This window comes from Balaenoptera acutorostrata, chromosome 10 (genome assembly GCF_949987535.1).
Source record: "Balaenoptera acutorostrata chromosome 10, mBalAcu1.1, whole genome shotgun sequence".
Taxonomy (NCBI): domain Eukaryota; kingdom Metazoa; phylum Chordata; class Mammalia; order Artiodactyla; family Balaenopteridae; genus Balaenoptera; species Balaenoptera acutorostrata.
The window spans coordinates 90,772,729-90,794,768 of NC_080073.1; the positions used below are offsets into that span (position 1 = coordinate 90,772,729).

General features: G+C 37.7%; 1 protein-coding gene across 4 annotated transcripts in view; it reads right to left on the bottom strand.

The window, feature by feature from the left end:
• The window catches only part of CDKAL1 (CDK5 regulatory subunit associated protein 1 like 1), a 669,276-nt gene that overhangs the window by 271,079 nt on the left and 376,157 nt on the right, over positions 1-22,040 (bottom strand). For all 4 annotated transcript variants that reach the window (XM_007197148.2, XM_057555487.1, XM_057555486.1 and 1 more), the window contains one exon: positions 4,688-4,854. In XM_007197148.2, coding sequence (XP_007197210.2) covers positions 4,688-4,854 — 167 coding nt within the window. The remainder of the gene's footprint in view (positions 1-4,687; positions 4,855-22,040) is intronic.

Sequence of the window (22,040 nt, forward strand, 5' to 3'; positions counted from 1 at the left end):
CAATATGTATAAGACATGCAGTCAAAGAACAGCTCAACTTAGAGCCGTCACATCATTCCACACACATTTATTAAGTGCATGTCATCACAGGCACTGAAATGCAAAGACAAACAATACAGCCTCTTCGTAAAGATGATAACAGTTTTGTTGGATTTACGTGTAAATAAGTAATGATGAACCATGATGAGTGCCCACAGAGATAGGCTGGACAGAGTCTGAGAAAGCATGGAAGGAATCTGGGAAATATCTGAGCAGGTTTTATGGAAGATGCAGTACAGTAGAAAGCATTTTAGAGTCATACAAGATTAGAAACCCGTTCAGCTGCTAATTAGTTATGTAATTTGGCCAATTATTAAAGGCTTCTCAATCAATAAAATAAGGATAATGATATCTACATACCTAGCTTATTGTAAGAAGGAAAAGAGATAACATGTGTAAAGCAAGCAGTATGGTTTCTAGAAAATAATAAATGCCCAAGAAATTGTACTGCCGTTATTATGATTATTATTAAGCAGTGTTGAATAACGTTACCAGTGCCTTCTGGTGCCCAGGTAACAGCAGTCATCGCACCACTGCCACTGGCCGCATCACACCTGGCTGGGTTCATATGTGTTATGTTCAGTCTGAACTAATACCTTAGCTGTGGGCTACCTACAACGCAGAGGGCAAAACTAAGCAATGTAGTTTCAAGAGTAATCAAATTCACAAGCTGCTCCACCTAGAAGGTCAGAGTTCACTAAACAGGAATATGCCAGTGTTATTATCTCAGCGGTATCAACAGGAAAGCAAACATAGAAGGAAAATATCTCTTATGTGCCACTATAGGGGCAATATATTAGTCAACATATGTATTAGTCAACATACATATTTCCATTAAGAACCCGTTTTTTTTAAACGGACAAACCCGAATGGACATTTTGGCCAACCCAATAGTAGCAAATATTAGTGTATCTGATTAACTCAATACTAACAACTGTCATCATGTGGTAAGTATGAAACAGGAAAAAGTTAAAGTAAAAATAGCAGGAGTATAAAATGGTTAAAAAAAATACAGGCTACACAGGAGGCCTCATAAGGGTAGCAAAGGGAAGAGCGAACAGGGACGCAATGGAGGAAGCATCTTAAGGACCCTGCATGTCATGATAAAGAGCTTATCTTTATTCTGTGGGTAATGAAGAGGTATTACAGACCTAAGATGAGGTAAAATAGTTTTTAATCTACTGTTTTATCTATTGTTTCTACCTCATATCCAAATTTAATAAGTATTACATAAGCTTATAATTATGTTTCTTCAATTCCAGGGTGTTTTCCCACCATATATATATGGTATACATATATATAGATATGTTTGAGATATCTCTGACACTTATGTCATCATTTAAAATGAATCCCATATGGTTTTTTAGGGCAGTGACAAGTTAAAAATAGGGTTTGTAGGTGTTCCAATTAGATACTTGACTTTGCCTGTTAGGGATTAAGAATTCTCCCTCCTTTCCTTTTATTCATTACACATTTATTCAATATCTACTACATAAAGTGCCACACATAATGTTAGACTCTCAATTAAAAGTTAGACGTGCATCCTACGTTAAGTGTGATATCTTCTGTCCCTTGGAAGATTTAATAAAATGTATTTTCAACAGACCTATTTTTCCACACCATATGTTTAAATAATGATAGAAACTTTGGTATTTTCCTTTAAATGATTTCCCCTTTAAACTGTGCAATTAAAAAAAAAAAACTGGTAAAAGAGTTTAAGAGAAAAATCTCAAGAGTCAGGTGAATGTGAAGTGAACATAACCAAGAGGAAGGAAAACAGCCCCGTGAAGTGCTCTATAATTAAAGTCTGTAGCGTGAAGCATCTTCCAGAAACACAAGAAGGCTGGGTCCTACCCATACAATTCGCCAGAAACCCTCACCGTAAGTGTATTATACCTTCAGAGTAGTTTTTCAAGAGTGGCTTCCTTCTATACTGGCAGTTAAAAAAAAATCATCACCTGTCATTCACTGGTGTTATTTTTTCCCCCCGTTTTCAGCTTTTCCCATTTCTTTTTTTTTCTTATTGATGAGTTCTCTTCAGCGCTTTAGGTAAGTCAAGTAATTTCTTCAGAGCAGTCTCAGCTTAGTGAGAGGAAAATGGGGAAATACGATGCATTGCGGGTGTGGGGTTAGTCTCCATGGGGTTGGCTCTCTTCCCTGTCCTTTTTCACACTTGGAAGCCAGTGATGCCTGTGGAGCTCAGATACCTTTCCTGTTACAGAAGGATGTGTTTGTAGGACACTGCGAGCTTGAAGCTCTGCCACTCAGAGGAGGATGAGAACCACCACCAAGGTGTGCAGGTCTTGTCAAAGCGACAGAGGAAGACTTGAAAAGCTCTTGCTTCCAGATACTTGGGTTTTTTCTTTCTAGCACATCTTTCTTTGTTTGTCTCCTTTGGTTCTGATTCCTCTGGACTGCTCTCTCCTTTGCTGTGGAACCATAGGATGGAATTACTCCCTGCATATCAAGTGGAGGGGAATGGGTGGCTTTCTTTGGGACAAACTCTCACCCTTGAAGCTCATTTACTTTGTCATCTTGTGCTGCCTCTTCTGGCCAGACGACTTCAAGATGATAGAGTGGGCTCTACAATTTATTTTATGAAGAAGGCTCTTCCTTTATTCATCTTTTATTCATTCATTTATTGAGCCACTAGTGGGTGGGGTAGATCGACACATAGATATGACAAGGTCCTCGCCTCGTGAAAATGAGAATGTAGGAGGGAAGGCCAACATTATAGATATCTTAAAGCAAGAATTTTTAAAAGGTAATTTTATGACAATTGTAACTTGTTATCACTCTAACTACAATCTATGAACTAAACACTTGTGTTATTTCAGGTAAAGCGTAAAGCTACATTTACCATCCTCTGTTGATTTCTAGCAGCTCTTCTGGAGCATCTATTCGGAGGTCAACAACTCTAGCACTATTTTAGATGCTGAGCATTAGGGTTTGCTATAAACGCGACACTGGTTCCTACAATCTTGCAATTAACTAAAGGGTTGAGTTTATTCCAAGAGATATTAGGTTTCTCATCACAGAGCCAATACATGATTTTTTTTCCCCTTGTGTTTACTCCCCACCTGAACTTCTCTGACTGTAGCCCCACCTGAACTGCTCTGACTCTAGCTACTAATGTTCCCTTGAAATTTGATAAGATTTTTTAAATCCAAAGAAACTGGGGTGTTATCAGCTGTATATTGGCAGGGCTTACTTCTCTTCCTACCCACCATATATCCAGCACATCTCCTGATCTTCATGATGGATGCCTCACATTTACTGCAAACATAGCAAGACTGCTATAGCTCTTAGCAGATTTGATTTTTACAGAGAATCACTTGCTTTTTCAAGTGCCACGTCAAAGGGTTAAGTAAAAACTGACATGCCTGTGGCTTACTTTTAAATAGCAAATCATAATAGTCACACACTGTCCAAAGTACCAAAGTTAACATATAAATCACACACCTTTACTAAAAAGATCTGGTTGGGAAAATGTGAATAACAAAATTGAGATCGTTAAATTTCTTCATTAGGTATTTATAATTAACGATCAGATTGCGATCCACTCTGTTTTCAGAATTTCTAAAATAGTTTGCTGATAGCAGGGTGGCTTTTCAACAACAACCTCAACAAGTACAGGCTTCAAATCAAATCAACAGAAATAATCTTTGAATATTCATTCACATTAAATTTCAGCCACTATACTTGCTTTTAGAATTCTGAAATGTCATTTTTCTGTACAAACTAACTGCAAAGAACACAACTGATAAAAACGTAAGTGAGTTGTTTCTGTACTTTGCACATGACTCTCCAACAGCACTTATTAGATTTCTTATTCTTAACTATGGGCCTAATAGCATAATCTTATTTCTCAAATAATAATCATGGATCCCAGCATGTACTTTTTCATTTACATGGTTGTTCCCCTGTCCATATTCTTTGCTCATATTTATTTTATCATTTGTCATCAAGTACCACAGTTACTTGTACACACGTCCATTTTCCTAGTTTAATAGTAAGCTACTTGAGGGTAGGCACACTGTTCATCCGTGGAAGGTATAAAAACAAAACCAGGGATCTTGCATTATCATAACTCCTTTTTTCACAGTGACCACAAGAGAATCAAGTGGAAGACTACAAAGCTCTACATCTCTTTGATTTCATTTTTCCCCTAACTGTCGCCAGACAAAAGAATCAAATTTAAAACACCCTTAAACTCCACTGCACAGTATCCTTATTGGTAGGGCTAACAGTAGTTCAGATAAATGCCATGTTACAGTTGGTTGCAAAATCAATGCAACGTAGTAGCAGTCCTGAAATAGACAAGGGTTATAGACAGAGGAACTGAGGCAAATTTATGCATTGGAAAACTGAAGGGCTGTAAGGAAGAAACAAAGAACTGGGACAAGATGGCAAATACTGGGAAATCTAGGCAACATTAATTAATGGTGAGGAAGCAGAAACAAGATGTGCAGACTGACAAAGAAGGGACTTGAAATTCCCGATTCATTCTTGGTAACGTGGGACCACAAAAAAAAAAAAAAATGTGCAAGTGGTTTTAAATGAAACTCATGTGATGGTGCTGAGGCCGCCACGTTGTCTGGATTGGTTCGTCTCTGTGTCAGCACAGAAATGGGGTGCTTTTCCTTACCTCCAGATGCTCTAAAATATAGGGCGGATTTGTCATGCCAAGCCTCAGCATTGCTCCCGCAGGAATCACTTCAACCAGTTTCCACAGCAGTGCGGGGAGACTGGTGCCAATATCTCTGCCATAAGCCCCTGTGTCTTCACTGGTCAACCATATTTCACAAACACCCTCTGTGAATCAAAGGAGATAATTAACAAATCTGTTGCAGAGCCGTTTCCTTCATCATACAGCTGCTCACTCTTTTTAATGCAGTATTTCTCAACACTGATACGCAGGCAGCCTGGGTATTCAATTGCAGAGAAAAAGCAGCTTATCCCATGGTGGCACTGGGTCATTAAGTTCGTTTTATGAACACCAGAGGGTTACAACAATGCTGTAAATTATCAGTGCGTCCTATGGAGTGATTAACATTCACAGCCAATCAGTTCAACCATGCTTCCTCCAAAGCACTTTGATCAAGACTAAAGCTTTAGTCCCGTCACAGACAATACCTAGTTTATTGAATAGCAAAAGCCCCGGAACTGGAACAGTCACTCCACAAAATAGGTACCACCAGCAGTTAACTCACTGATCAGTCTGTCACCGACCCAAGGAAAATGTCAAGTGTCGTTAAAGTTTGACTCACAAATTATTAATTATGAGGTACCCATTTCTCCTGTAGTAACCATGCTAATTTGTTTTCTTAATTCAATTAAGAACAGAGTGCATTATATTGCTGCATTCAAAGAAGCTGGCTGCTGTATAAACTAAGCATCTGTGTTGAAAAAGCTGTTTACTAAAAATAGAACAGGTTGCATCCTATTTTCCATCAATCAGACTTTATAAAAATGTATCTATGTTTCCATGTTGTTGTTGTTATAAAGAATCCTGACTTCCAATATTACTGGCCTGCAATAACATTCTTCCAGAAATTGAAAGGAAATACTTCTGGATCACCTAGAATTACTTAAAATAAATAAAGCAGAGTTAGCAAAAGCCACCCAAGTTTTCAGGGCACACAGAATCTTTCTGAAGGCATATTCAATTAAAGGATTAGCCTGTTTTAAAAGGCCAAATGATTCACAAGGCTAAAATAAACAGTGAAATGGGCCTGTGAAATTTGTTCATGCTAACGTGATTTGTTGCTTCTGAAGAACCTCAACACACACACAAGGCACACAAACAAAGAAGACAGCCTGAACCAAAAGTAGAAGTTTCTAGGAAGAGTCTTAAAATTAAAATTTTAAATTGTCTTTAGTTGACAGAACAGAATAATTTCAAAAATACATTTAAATATTCCTAGCCAACAAATAGAACACATAGCTTCTATGTGAATGTGAACTTAAAACTTACAGAACAAAGAAGCAAAAAGGAAAGATCTTCACTCTCTTTAACATGTTCCACAGAGGTGGAAAAATATATCAATACATGAAGCTAACATCTCCAGTCACTATTCTTTCCTTTAGAAGAAGAGATATATTTACTTTATCAACAAACTAGCCAACCTCCATAAAAACATGTTCACTTTTCCCCACTTTACTATCTTTCTGAGACAAGCACGTCCTCACCCACACCCAGACAATATGGAAAATACAAGGATAGAAATAAAATTAGTTTCCCAAAATTAAAGAACAGGAGACAACAAAAAACAGCTCCATTTTAAAAGTTAGAGATGTTTTTAATATTTGAAAATCAATAATGTTATGAATATATGGGATTTCTTAATTTAAATATGTAGTTTCAGAAATTAATAAACCTTTGCTTTGTTTTAATCATTTAATAAAAAGTTTTATCCTCAAAGTAAATAATCTGGCATGTCCACAGGCTACCTTTGTAGCTCTATAGTTTTATAAATATTCTCTGTACATGGAGTAAATATTTTTCTATTTAAAAAAACTGGTTGCAATTAGTGGTATTATCTGTATTTTAATATTACATATGCCATCAGACACTGGACTCATACAGCCTTTTTTTAAAAAAATCTTATCACAAAATCCACTCCAGGAAAGAGATGGCTAAGTAACAACATAAATGGATTTTAAAACACTCTGAAAGAGGTTATAAAAACAGGACATTATCCATGATTTTCCAGTTACTGGCATCTGAGCAACACAATATGAATATTTTAAAATGAACAGAATAATTTTAATTTATAATTTTTCCATCCAAATGGTTCCATGTTACGCCTTATGTAGAGAGCGCGAGTTCCTGGAACAGTGCCTTGCTGTTGCTAGATGAATACAGAAGGGGAAAAATCGCTATGAATAGGAACGGGAATAACAGCATCCAGCTCTTCAAGCTGCATAGGTGGGGACCAACAGCCCCCTGGTGGGCTGAAACTTCAAATTAAATCACATGAAGAGGAAGCAGCTGTAACACTACATCAGCAACAACAGGAATAACGGTCGTGATGTCTCCAAGATCAAGGTTGCTAAAATGCTCTCCATAATAGCAACCTGGTTTAAAACACAATGAAATAAGAAAGCGTGTGCAAAATGTGAAATCCTTGGACTTGAGAAGAACTGTGCCTTGCCAATTCAATCCAAAAATTTGTCAAAGGTGATTTTGCTCTTAACATGAAAAAGTTCAGGTTTGTAAGGTTATATTTCAAGCATTCATTCTAATGAGAGCTGATCCCTCCCACAGTTAGGCCACAGAAAGCCGTTTCATAGTAAAGGTGAAGCTCAGTGTGGAATCCCGAAGTCTTGTGATTATTCATAGTGCAAGCAGTGCCTGTCAGGTCAGCTTGCATATGAATTCACCAGGGAAACCAAAGGCTGCAGTCTGTAATCACTAATGGATATTGGGACACACATGCATGCTTTGAGCTGCACTCTTAATTGGCTATACTTATGGACAGAAGTGCTTGCCTAAACAGCTTCATTCCTTAAGGACTTCAGTTATGAGCTACATTCCTTTGCACATTCATTTCTTTATTAATCCATCAAACATTTATTAAGCCCTTACCTACTATGTGCCCTGCAGCTCTTCCCGCTCATGACAGATATGGATTCATCATTAAACTTCTGTGATCTAAGACTGGCTATTACTCAGGCGCCGGTGAGGGACACTTGACAGACATCCTGGGAACTTCATATACATCCCTATCAGTGGTGATGTGGAGGCGGATGGGTACTGGAGAACACAGCCTTAGAAACCAAGATCAAGGGCGAACTGAGCTGGCTTGACGTGGGTATGATGTCAACCCCAATGAGAGAGACCCCCATCTACACTGTAACATGGATTTTGACTAATACATGCCAGAAAAACAAACACATGAAAATATAAAAGAGAAGCAGGCAGGAAGAATTGAGATAAGAGAAGTGAATGCCCAGTAAAAACTCCCATGCCTGTAATAAATACATGCAAAAAAAGAAAGTGGTGGGTAGAAATTCAGGAGACAGGAATGAGGCTTTTTTTAAACATCCAAGGAGGAATCTTACTTTTTCTTAAAATTGTTCATCTACCTGACTTTTGTTCATGTTCCTTAAATTATTCAGTCTATCTGACTTTTCTAATGAACATTAGGTTCATAAGATCATCTATCATCCTTTTGTTGTGTTAATTTTGGTTAAAAAAAAAAGCAAACACTAGGAAGAAATGAAATGCATCTTACAAAGGAAAACACTTCAAAAAGTTAAGTTATTGGGGGGCTTCCCTGGTGGCGCAGTGGTTGGGAATCTGCCTGCTAATGCAGGGGACACGGGTTCGAGCCCTGGCCTGGGAAGATCCCACATGCCGCAGAGCGGCTGGGCCCGTGAGCCACAACTGCTGAGCCTGCGCGTCTGGAGCCTGTGCTCCGCAACGAGAGAGGCCGCGACGGTGAGAGGCCCGCGCATCGCGATGAAGAGTGGCCCCCGCTTGCCACGGCTGGAGAAAGCCCTCGCACAGAAACGAAGACCCAACACAGCCAAAATCAATCAATCAATCAATCAATCAAACATACGCATCTGATTCAAGATCCTCATTAAAAAAAAAAAAAAAAAAAAAAAAGTTAAGTTATTGGAATTCATTATCATTTTACCCAAGTAATTACAGATCAGCCTATAGTTCTAACACTACTTTTCCCTGAATAGAGAGCAGCTACAACAGCTACATTCTGATCTCTGCTTCATAGTAATTTGAAATGACAGAGGATGGAAAAAGTAGAAGACATAAAAGGTTAATAATAAAAGAAAGATAATAGTCAGTAAAATAGTCTCACAACAAAGAAAATCCTTTCTGAAAAACCAAACTTTGCCAAAACTCAAGTTCAAAAGATTATAACTCACTATAACTCTTCCTGTGTATGAGCTTCATTGTAACAAATTAAAATATGGGTGAAGATTGATTTTATCTGGTCAGAGAAGTGATATTTCTCTGGTAGCTTTTGCTTTATCACTGGGGAAAATTTCCATCATAATAAATTGTTTCAATTATTCCATATGAGTAGAGTCTCTAAAAATAGAGATTATAAAAATATAAAAACTGTAAACAGTGATTAATTGGATCAATAGTTAAAAAACACTAGATGGTAAGAAAATCTACATCAATTAAACATAATTATTAAAAAAATCACCTCATGTGGAGAAAAGGGAATCCTCCTACCCTGTTGGTGGTAATGTAAACTGGTACAGCCACTATGGAAAACAGTATGGAGGTTTCTCAAAAAACTAAAAATAGAGTTGCCATATGTCCCAGCAATCCCACTCCTGGATGTATATCCAGAGAAAACTATAATTGGAAAAGATACATGCACCCCTATGTTCATAGCAGCACTATTTACAATCGCCAAGACGTGGAAGCAATCTAAATGTTCGACAGATAAATGGATAAGATGTGGTACGTACACATACACAATGGAATATTACTCAGCCATGAAAAAAGAGTTAATGCCATTTGCAGCAGCATAGATAGACCCAGAGATTATCATACTAAGTGAAGTATGTCAGACAGAGAAAGACAAATACCATATGATATCACTTACATGGGAAATCTAAAATATGACACAAATGAACTTATTTACAAAACAGAAAACAGACTCACAGACATGGAAAACAAACTTATGGTTACCAAAGGGGAAAGGCAGTGGGGAGGGATAAAATAGGAGTTTGGGATTAGCAGAATCAAACTACTATATATAAAATAGGTAAACAACAAGGTCTTACTGTATAGCACAGGGAACTATATTCAATATCCCATAATAAACCATAATGGAAAAGAATATGAAAAAGAATACACACACACATACACTCTCACACATATATATGTATAACCGAATCACTTTGCTATATACCAGAAACTAATATAACATTGTAAACCAACTATACTTCAATAAAAAAAAAATCACCTCGAAGTCTGCTATATCTTTCTTCCTCAGAAGATGTGTTCTCTCTCTTCCTCTGTCTTACACTCTCCACTACTAGCCTTGCCTTTCCCTCCTCCCACAATTCCATCCCCTAGTCTTTCACAACCATCCATCCCAGCCTTCATTATCCATTTTCTTCTATGGCCAATAAGGAATATGAATTATACATTATCTGTTATGTTTATTTAATATGCATTACATTCTCTGCTCTTAATTCCCCATTCTCTCTTTTAAGGGTCACAGTGTATATTAACTAGATTTTTATGGGCTCTTTCTTCTTAAAAAATAATCTTAGACAATTCACAAATGAATATGACCCTCTGTTTAAGCATTTGAAAGGTCATGGAAATTTCTTCAATGGCAATGTTTCTAAGTAATAATATACACAGGCAGCCTTCTACCTATTTAGCTTATTCATTTAATAGTGAATTAGACAGTATAACTCCTTTGGTCCCTTCTGATCCTATTATTAGACACTCAATGGTCTTATGTTTCCCATTTAGATAAAAAAGGACTTAAATAACAATTTTATTAAAGATAGCATCACAGCAGATCCAGTCAAGGCTATCTTTTATAGAATAATGATCTATCACTGATAAATACCCAGTTAATAGGCCACCATAGAAGACAGTTATTAATTAGGTAATTCTTCAATTATATCATGTTTATACTACTTTTTTAAACTTTTGAAAAAAGTCTATTAGTGACCTGAAGGGTTTTCTTTTCCTCTTTATATATATATTTTTTAATTAATTAATTAATTGATTTATTTTTGGCTGCGTTGGGTCTTCGTTGCTGCGCGCGGGCTTCCTCTAGTTGCAGTGAGCAGAGGCTACTCTTCGTTGCGGTGTGCGGGCTTCTCATTGTGGTGACTTCTCTTGTTGCGGAGCACAGGCTCTAGGTGCCTGGGCTTCAGTAGCTGTGGCACGTGGGCTTCAGCAGTTGTGGCTCGTGGGCTCCAGGGCACAGGCTCAGTAGTTGTGGCGCACGGGCTTAGTTGCTCTGCGGCATGTGGGATCTTCCCGGACCAGGGCTCGAACCTGTGTCCCCTGCATTAGCAGGCAGATTTGTAACCACTATGCCACCAGGGAAGCCCTCCTCTTTTTATTTGAACACTCCTAAATTTCAAGAAAAGTTTCAAGAGTAGTACAACGAATCCCTGTACCTCTTTCACCTAAACCCAGGAAAAATATTTTGTCACATTTGTGAGCACTCTCTCCACATCCACAAATACAAGTTTGTTTTATTTCCTGAACCATCTGAGAATTAGTTGCAGACATTAGGGCACTTTACCTCTAAATATGTCAGCACATAGCTTCTAAGATCAAGAACATTCTCCCTTACATTCTCACAACACAACCACTATTGCAGGTAAACCTAACACTGGACGACACCATAGTCAGAACTCTATGCTCTGTCATTTGCTGTTTCCTCTGTCTAAAATGCCTTTCACTCTTCTTGCATAATGAATATCTCTTCCAGGAAACTTTCCTGACCAACCAGACTAATTCAGATGCTCCTCTCCTGTGCTTCCAAGCATCTTGTACAAAATTCTGTAATACAATGTGTTATAATTATTGGCTTAATTGTTTGTGTCTCCTGATAGGATGCAAGCATCTTCTGGGCAGAGATGCAAAAATCTTCCTAATACACATACGCCTAGGACCTATTATGGTGCTTAGCACATAGGAAGCACTCAATAAACTTTGGTTCCATGAATCAATTTAATAAGATTGCGTTCAGTAAAAATGACCAATTAAGTTTAATTTAGCTAACACTTGACAAGCACCTCTTCCTTGTCCCCACAAAGGTATATATAAACATACATGTATGCACATGCATACACACACACACACACGGAGTGTACACAGCAGTGTACTAGGTTCTGCATTAGGCAATAAGGAAATATCAAAATGAATTTTCTTTGGAAAATATGAAAATGTAGCTTGAATGTTGCAAAGTCTGTTGCATAGTATCTTAACTTCTAAGCAATCTTACTCAGAGTTCCTTATTACCCTATAGCGATCGTTGGATAGCATGGCGCGTGAATAAAAACCATCTTTTACTTAGAAGTAAGACTTTCCGCTTACACGTAGGTTCAGATGGACCAATTACCCATAAATCAATTAAACTTTAAAATGATCTTTTTTAGTGCTTGAATAATAAGAGGTAACAAAGAGACAGTATTTCCAGAGCATCCTGACATCTGTGATTACCGTCATACTCAGAAAAACTGTTGTTGGCATAAATTGATAACGTTGCTGCTAAATAAAAACAACCCGTTTATTTCTTTTCGAAGGTCATAATCAGATAAAAATTGTTTATTTCCATACTTCCATAAGAATTTGGAAATAATGGAAAGCTAAAAACAAATTAAACACCACAAAATGATGACACACTTTCTGAAAACAAGGTATCTGACTCCCCAGGCTCCAAAATCTGCAATAAGCCTCAATGCAACAGATTAAGTTTATCCTCTTAATACCAGTGTGTTCTACTCCATATACGGGTTTTTTAAACACTCCTAGAGAGAACACAGACAGCTGCGTCTGTGAAAGGACTCTCTGGTATTTCAGTAGGATGTGGGGAGAGATGTTATTTTATTATTAAAAGAAAGCACAAGAGGCTCAACTCCCAGCAGTCCAAATAGTACAGATATAAAAGGAAGTAGGAAGAGGAAAGAATAGATAGATACCTGTAATGCAGCACCTGTTCTCAGAAAAGACTAATATGAGCTGATCATGTTGATGGACAGAAATTTATCTAGATTCCATGACAAACTTAAAGAGCTACAGAATAGTTTAAAGGGTAAAGAAAATTAACGGAGCAAAAAGATTTTGTGTTATTTTGGCCACTGAACTCAACTACAGAATGAAGAACAAATAGAACTTAAATCTTTACAAGAACAGAATATTTTTATGATTAACGTTTTCTGGTCCTAAAGGTCTTTCTCAAAAGGGAATTCCAGGCATACACAGTGTCTCTGCACATGGCCCGCCACCACCTTGAGTTGAGTGTTCTGTGAGGAGCTTCAGCGCACGTACCGAGCTCAGGTGTCGGCTCAGCCGTTTCACGAGGAACTCTGGTCTGAAGGGCCAGGGGCAAGGCCTCTGCACAGGGCCCGCTATGAGCAAGTGAAACAGACTAAGCACAAAGGAAAAAAAGGTGGATAGGCTAGGCCTGAAGTGACATTGCCAGATTTATGTCCTTTCCAGATGAAATGTGGATCCTCTAGCAACAGGAGTAATGGAAGATTTCCCTAAATCTGCCCTTAAGCTTTTCCTTGATTGATCTGTGAGTATGGAACACTTCAAAACTGAATAGTGTGAAGAGAGAGCACCTTCAAGACGGCAGAGGAATAAGTCGTGGAGATCACCTTCCTCCCCACAAATACATCTAAAATACATCTACATGTGGAACAACTCCTACAGAACACCTACTGAACACTGGCAGAAGGCCACAGACTTGCCAAAAGTTGTGTGGCGGACAGGGTCTTGGCCAGGCCTGAGCCTGCCAGGACGGCTGCCAGGCCTGAGCCTCTGAGGTGAGAGAGCCGAGTTCAGGACACTGAACCATCAGAGACCCCCTGGCCACATGTAATATCAATCAGCGAGAGCTCTCCCAGAGATTTCCATCTCAATGCTAAGATCCAGCTCCACTCAACGACCAGCAAGCTACAATGCTGGACATCCCGTGCCAAACAACGAGCAAGACAGGCACACAACCCCACCCATTAGCAGAGAGGCTGCCTAAAATCATAATAAGGTCACAGACACCCCAAAACACAACACTAGACGTGGACTTGCCTACCAGAAAGACAAGATCCAGCCTCATCCACCAGGACATAGGCACCGGTCCCCTCCACCAGGAAGCCTATACAACCCACTGAACCAAACTTACCCACTGGGGGCAGACACCAAAAACAACGGGAACTACGAACCTGCAGCCTGTGAAAAGGAGACCCCAAACACAGTAAGCTAAGCAAAATGAGAAGACGGAGAAACACACAGCAGATGAAGGAGCAAGGTAAAAACCCAACAGACCAAACAAATGAAGAGGAAATAGGCAGTCTACCTGAAAAAGAATTCAGAGTAATGCTAGTAAAGATGATCCAAAATCTTGGAAATAGAATGGAGAAAAATACAAGAAACGTTTAACAAGGACCTAGAAGAACGAAAGAGCAAACAAACAATGATGAACAACACAATAAATGCAATTAAAAATTCTCTAGAAGGAATCAGTAGCAGAATAACTGAGGCAGAAGAACGGATAAGTGACCTGGAAGATAAAATAGTGGAAATAACTACTGCAGAGCAGAATAAAGACAAAAGAATGAAAGGAATTGAAGACAGTCTCAGAGACCTCTGGGACAACATTAAATGAACCAACATTCGAATTATAGGGGTCCCAGAAGAAGAGAAAAAGAAAGGGACTGAGAAAATATTTGAAGAGATTATAGTTGAAAACTTCCCTAATATGGGAAAGGAAACAGTCAATCAAGTCCAGGAAGTGCAGAGAGTCCAACACAGGATAAATCCAAGGAGAAACACGCCAAGACACATATTAATCAAACTATCAAAAATTAAGTACAAAGAAAAATTATTGAAAGCAGCAAGGGAAAAGCAACAAATAACATACAAGGGAATCTCCATAATGTTAACAGCTAAACTTTCAGCAGAAACTCTGCAAGCCAGAAGGGAGTGGCAGGACATATTTAAAGTGATGAAAGGGAGAAACCTACAACCAAGATTACTCTACCCAGCAAGGATCTCATGCAGATTTGACAGAGGAAAAAAACCTTTACAGACAGCAAAAGTTAAGAGAATTCAGCACCACCAAACCAGCTTTACAACAAATGCTAAAGGAACTTCTCTAGGCAGGAAACACAAGAGAAGGAAAACACCCACAATAACAAACCCCAAACAATTAAGAAAAAGGTAATAGGAACGTACATATTGATAATTACCTTAAATGTAAATGGATTAAATGCTCCAACCAAAAGACAGAGACTGGCTGAATGGATACAAAAACAAGACCGTATATATGCTGTCTACAACAGACCCACTTCAAACCTAGGGACACATACAGACCGAAAGTGAGGGGATGGAGAAAGATATTCCATGCAAATGGAAATCAAAAGACAGCTGGAGTAGCAACTCTCATATCACACAAAATAGATTTTAAAATAAACACTATTACAAGAGACAAAGAAGGACACTACATAATGATCAAGGGATCAATCCAAGAAGAAGATGTAAGAATTGTAAATATTTATGCACCCAACATAGGAACACCTCAATACATAAGGCAAATGCTGACAACCATAAAAGGGGAAATCGACAGTAACACAATCATAGTAGGGGACTTTAACACCCCACTTTCAACAATGGACAGATCAACCAAAATGAAAATAAATAAGGAAACACAGGCTTTAAATGACACATTAAACAAGATGCACTTAATGGATATTTATAGGACATTCCATCCAAAAACAAGAGAATACACTTTCTTCTCAAGTGCTCATAGAACATTCTCCAGGATATATCATATCTTGGGTCATAAATCAAGCCTCGATAAATTTAAGATAATTGAAATTGTTATCAAGTATCTCTTCCGACCACAATGCTATATGAGACTAGATATCAATTACAGGAAAAAAACTGTAAGAAACAAAGCATATGGAGGCTAAACTATACACTACTAAATAACCAAGTGGTCACTGAAAAAATCAAAGAGGAAATCAAAAAATACCTAGAAACAAATGACAATGAAAACACAACGGCCCAAAACCTATGGGATGCAGCAAAAGCAGTTCTAAGAGGGAAGTTTATAGCAATACAGTCCTACCTCAAGAAACAAGAAACATCTCAAGTAAACAACCTAACCTTATAACTAATGCAATTAGAGAAAGAAGTACAAAAAAAACCCAAAGTTAGCAGAAGGAAAGAAATCATAAAGATCAGATCTGAAATAAATGAAGAAGAAATGAAGGAAACAATAGCAAAGATCAATAAAACTAAAAGCTGGTGCTTTGAGAAGATAAACAAAATTGATAAAGCATTAGCCAGACTCATCAAGAAAAAAAGGGAGAAGACTCAACTCAATAGAATTAGAAATGATAAAGGAGAAGTAACAACTGACACTGCAGAAATACACAGCATCATGAGAGATTACTACGAGCAACTATATGCCAATAAAATGGACAACCTAGAAGAAATGGACAAATTCTTAGAAAAGCACAACCTTCCGAGAGTGAACCAGGAAGAAACAGAAATATAAACAGACCAATCACAAGCACTGAAATTGAGACTGTGATTAAAAATCTTCCAACAAACAAATGCCCAGGACCAGAGGGCTTCACAGGCAAATTCTATCAAACATTTAGAGAAGAGCTAACACCTATCCTTCTCAAACTCTTCCAAAATACAGCAGAGGGAGGAACATTCCCAAACACATTCTATGAGGCCACGATCATCCTGATACCAACACCAGAAAAAGATGTCACAAACAAAGAAAACTACAGGCCAATATCACTGATGAACATAGATCTAAAACTCCTCAACAAAATACTAGCAAACAGAATCCAACAGCATATTAAAAGGATCATACACCATGATCAAGTGGGGTTTATCCCAGGAATGCAAGGATTCTTCAATATAGGCAAATCAATCAATGTGATACAAGATATTAACAAACTGAAGGAGAAAAACCATATGGTAATCTCAAGAGATGCAGAAAAAGCTTTAGACAAAATTCAACACCCATTTATGATAAAAACTCTCTAGAAAATGGGCATAGCGGGAACTTACCTCAACATAATAAAGGCCATATATGACAAACCCACAGCCAACATCGTTCTCAATGGTGAAAAACTGAAACCATTTCCACTAAGATCAGAAACAAGACAAGGTTGTCCACTCTCACCACTATTATTCAACATAGTTTTGGAAGTTTCACCACAGCAATCAGAGAAGAAAAAGAACTAAAAGGAATCCAAATTAGAAAAGAAGAAGTAAAACTGTCACTGTTTTCAGATGATATGATACTATACATAGAGAATCCTAAAGATGTTACCAGAAAACTACTAGAGCTAATCAATGAATTTAGTAAAGTACCAGGATACAAAATTAATGCACAGAAATCTCTTGCATTCCTATACACTAATGATGAAAAATCTGAAAGAGAAACTAAGGAAACACTCCCATTTACCATTGCAACAAAAAGAATAAAATACCTAGGAAAAAACCTACCTAAGAAGACAAAAGACCTGTATGCAGAAAACTGTAAGACACTGATGAAAGAAATTAAATATGATACAAAAAGACGGAGAGATACACCACGTTCGTGGATTGGAAAAATCAACATTGTGAAAATGACTATACTACCCAAAGCAATCTACAGATTCAATGTAATCCCTATGAAATTACCACTGGCATTTTTTACAGAACTAGAACAAAAAATTTCACAATATGTATGGACACAAAAGACCCTGAATAGCCAAAGCAATCTTGAGAAAGAAAAACAGAGCTGGATGAATCAGGCTTCCTGACTTCAGACTATATTACAAAGCTACAGTAATTAAGACTGTGTGGTACTGGCACAAAAACAGAAATATAGATTAATGGAACAGGATAGAAAGGCCAGAGATAAACCCACATACATATGGTCACCTTATCTTTGATAAAGGAGGCAAGAATACACAATGGAGAAAAGACAGCTTATTCAATAAGTGGTGCTGGGGAAACTGGATAGCTACATGTAAAAGAAGGAAATTGGAACACTCCCTAACACCATACACAAAAATAAACTCAAAATGGATTAAAGACCTAAATGTAAGGCCAGACACTGTAAAACTCTTAGAGGAAAATATAGGCAGAACACTCTATGACATAAATCACGCAAGATCCTTTTTGACCCACCTCCTAGAGAAATGGAAATAAAAACAAAAATAAACAAATGGGACCTGATGAAACTTAAAAGCTTTTGCACAGCAAAGGAAACCATACACAAGATTAAAAGATAACCCTCAGAATGGGAGAAAATATCTGCAAATGAAGCAACTGACAAAGGATTAATCTCCAAAATATACAAGCAGCTCCTGCATCTCAATATCAAAAGACAAACAATCCAATCCAAAAATGGGCAGAAGACCTAAATAGACATCTCTCCAAAGAAGATATACAGATTACCAACAAATACATGAAAGAATGCTCAACATCATTAATCATTAGAGAAATGTAAATCAAAACTACAATGAGGTATCACCTCACACCAGTCAGAATGGCCATCGTCAAAAAATCTACAAACAATAAATGCTGGAGAGGGTGTGGAGAAAAGGGAACCCTCTGGCACTTATGGTGGGAATGTAAATTGATACAGCCACTATGGATAACAGTATGTAGGCTCCTTAAAAAACTAAAAATAGAACTACCATATTAGCGAACAATCCCACTACTGGGCATATACCCTGAGAAAACCATAATTCAAAAAGAGGCATGTGCCACAATGTTCACTGCAGCTCTATTTACAATAGCCAGGACATGGAAGCAACCTTAGTGTCCATCTACAGATGAATGGATAAAGAAGTTGTGGCACATATATATAATGGAATATTACTCAGCCATAAAAAGAAATGAAATTGACTTGTTTGTAGTGAGGTGGATGGACCTAGAGTCTGTCATACAGAGTGAAGTAACTCAGAAAGAGAAAAACAAATATCGTATGCTAGCCCATATATATGGAATCTAAGAAAAAAAATGGTTCTGAAGAACCTAGGGGCAGGACAGGAATAAAGACGCAGACGTAGAGAATGGACTTGAGGACACGGGGAGGGGGAAGGGTAAGCTGGGATGAAGTGAGAGAGTGGCATGGACATATATACACTACCAAATGTAAAATAGATAGCTAGTGGGAAGCAGCCACGTAGCACAGGGAGATCAGCTCAGTGATTTGTGACCACCTAGAGAGGTGGGATAGGGAGGGTGGGAGGGAGACACAAGAGGGAGGAGATATGGGGATATATGTATACGTATAGCTGATTTACTTTGTTATACAGCAGCAACTAACACAACAGTGTAAAGCAATTATACTCCAATAAAGATGTTAAAAATACAAATAAATTAAAAAAAGAAAAGTGAACTCCACCCAATCTACAGTCAAATAGGACATGAAATTCTGTAGTTATAATTAGGGAACTTTCACTTTGAATATAAAACTTATCAATTAATATTTTAAGTATTTAAACCGCAAATAGAGTTTTCTATTTTCTACTAAATTCTTATGTTCAGTTTGAAGGTGCATCGATGTAATACAAATATAACATCACTCATTCATCCTTTCACTCATCCTTCTTCTAGCAAGTATTTGTTGAGTATTATTATGTGCCAGACACTGTTCCAGATCTAGAGACAAGGTTTCTGCCCTCATGAAATGTATTCAAGTGAGAGACAATAAACTGAGAGATAAAGAATATACTGTCAAGTAAAAGTAAGTGCTAATAAAATGTTTGAAAGTAGGATCAAAGGAAGGAGTGATAAAATGGTTGGGAAAGGACATTGCTACTGCTGACAGGGAATAGTTAAGGACAACTCAGGATGACACGAGACCTGAAGGAACCAAGTAGTAATAAGCCACGCAGATCAGCGATCTGAAGGAAGAGCACTTGCAGCAGAGGGGCTATTATAAGTGCAAAGACCCAGAACGAGCATGTTTATAGTTCCCAAGGGACCACGAAGTGGTCCGTGTGGTTGGGGCAAAGTGGGTGAGGGATGTGTGGTGAAAAAGAATTGTAAAATGGGAGCCACTGGTGACAGATGTTGTTGCAAGGGGCTCAAGCTCACAGGGTAGAGCTAAGAGAGCAAAAATTCCACGTCAGTAACCTATTAACTACTGTATGTGATGAATATGCAAGATGCCTATTATAATTGCTAGTGAAAGCTCTCAATAACTCCATGTTTTAAGAAATTCTCAAGCTGATGCTCATGAATATTCAAAGCAGTTTCAGAATTCTCAAATCACTAGATTTGGTATATAAGAAGGGACAGGAAAAGAAGTAACAGAAAATGCCACTGTCTAGTCTTACTTAAAAAAATTGTTTTCTCTCACTGTTTTTTGGAGGGGGAATTTATTATAAATGACCAAAATGCATGAAACAAGACTCACATATTTAAATAGAAACAAGTAAGAGGAACCCAAGACCAGTATAACATTTATGCTTTCCAGTTGGGAGCACCTGGAGGGAAAGGAAGTGGTGTCATTCTTTTCTCTCTTCTCCTTTTTACTTCTTCTCACCCTACAGAGCCTAAGTACTACTACTGGGGCATGCCCATCACTTAGCATCATCGAAGCTGACGTCCAACAAACCCGCATCTGCCACAAACTCATAGAGTCTTCAGAGATGTTGAAGCACTACAACAACTTCAGAAAGAAAGACAAATAAAAATAAGTAAAATAGAACCCTCTCTTATGAGGCAGGAAAAGGAAAGGAAAAATAGGCTCGTCCTTAAGAATCTCCTACACACTCACCAAGTAACAATCATGATAAACAGAATAATTCAGATCAGTTTTACTCTTTTTAACTATAATTGGCAACTGGCCAAAAAGTAAGCTGGTTAAAATAGTCTTGGAAGGATAACTCGTGCCCCTTCCGGGTATAATGTCACAGAGATCAGAAGATATTTATGCTCTGGCGAGTAAAAAGTAAAAAAGGGGGAAAGAGGTGAGTGCTGTTCCTACATAGTGAAAGGGTACCGTACAATTTTAGGACAAAAACATATTTACAAGTTTGGAAGTTTTATGGAGAAGTTGGTGGTTGTGCCTTGAGAAGAAGAAGAAGATGAATCAGAATAGGAAGGTCTGATACACTCCCCCAGACATCAAGGATTTAATAATCAACTACCTCTTCAACTTAAAATTTCTAAGAACAAAAGCATTACAAACATTTGCACATGGTATTAATAGAAGGTGATTTTAATATATATTACAATAGAGTAACATATAACCAAAACCTAGCTCTGTAACTTGACCAAGCTATGCTAATCAAAATTATATCCACCAATATGTCTGTTTCTGTAGAGAAACGTATAATATCCAGGATTAACTGTGGACTCTGGCCATATTAATGACAACATATAATTTTAATTAAAAAGAAATATTGTGAGGACTTCCATTTCTACACGTGAAGGATTAACTGTTATAAAAATTACCTTAATGTTATAAACAACTAGAAAATTTGACAAAATATATAAAACAACAATCATCAGACAAGAAATAATAGTCAGTGCAGGACTATGATTTTTGAGGAAGGCAAATGAGGTGAGTCCTATGACTGCCCATCTTACTGCCTGGAGGCATTTTCTAGGCCACAGCACAGAAAAGTGGAACCAAGTAGAGCCTGATGATCTTGCCAAGTTGAGGAGACAGAAATTGGAGTTCAGAAAACAACCTTTACAGGATTAAATATTATCAGGGAGAGAGATGTACAGAGACAGAGCTCCAAAGATCAGCAGAGGGCTCCCTTCAAGTTTCTGGCTGAGAATGCAAGAGAGGAAACTAAATCCCAAGGCTGGGTATATAATCATAGAAAAGCAGTAAGACAAACAATTCCTTGAAGTCACACAGGACCAGGAACAGTTTGTGTTCCTACAGACCAAAAGAAAGGCTTCAGAATACACAAATTATTGGATAGAGTCCTCAAGAAGGGTAACCACCTTAGTGGTAGAGAAAAATCTGTGCTAAACTAAAAGCTGCTCTGGACCTATACTAACAGACATTAAGAAGAAAGCCTCAAAAAATAAATAAATAAAAGCACTTTCAAATATTTTAACTCTAAAACAGAACAAAGTCTAAAACACTATAAAAGAACACAACAAAATCCAAAATGAAATTCAAAATGCCTGGCAGCCAAACAAAAATTACCAGACAACAATGAAGACAACAAAGAAAATACTGACTATGATTATGATGAGGAGAAAAATCAACCAAATGAAACAGAGTGACAAATGACAGAGATGATAAAATTAGCAGACAAGG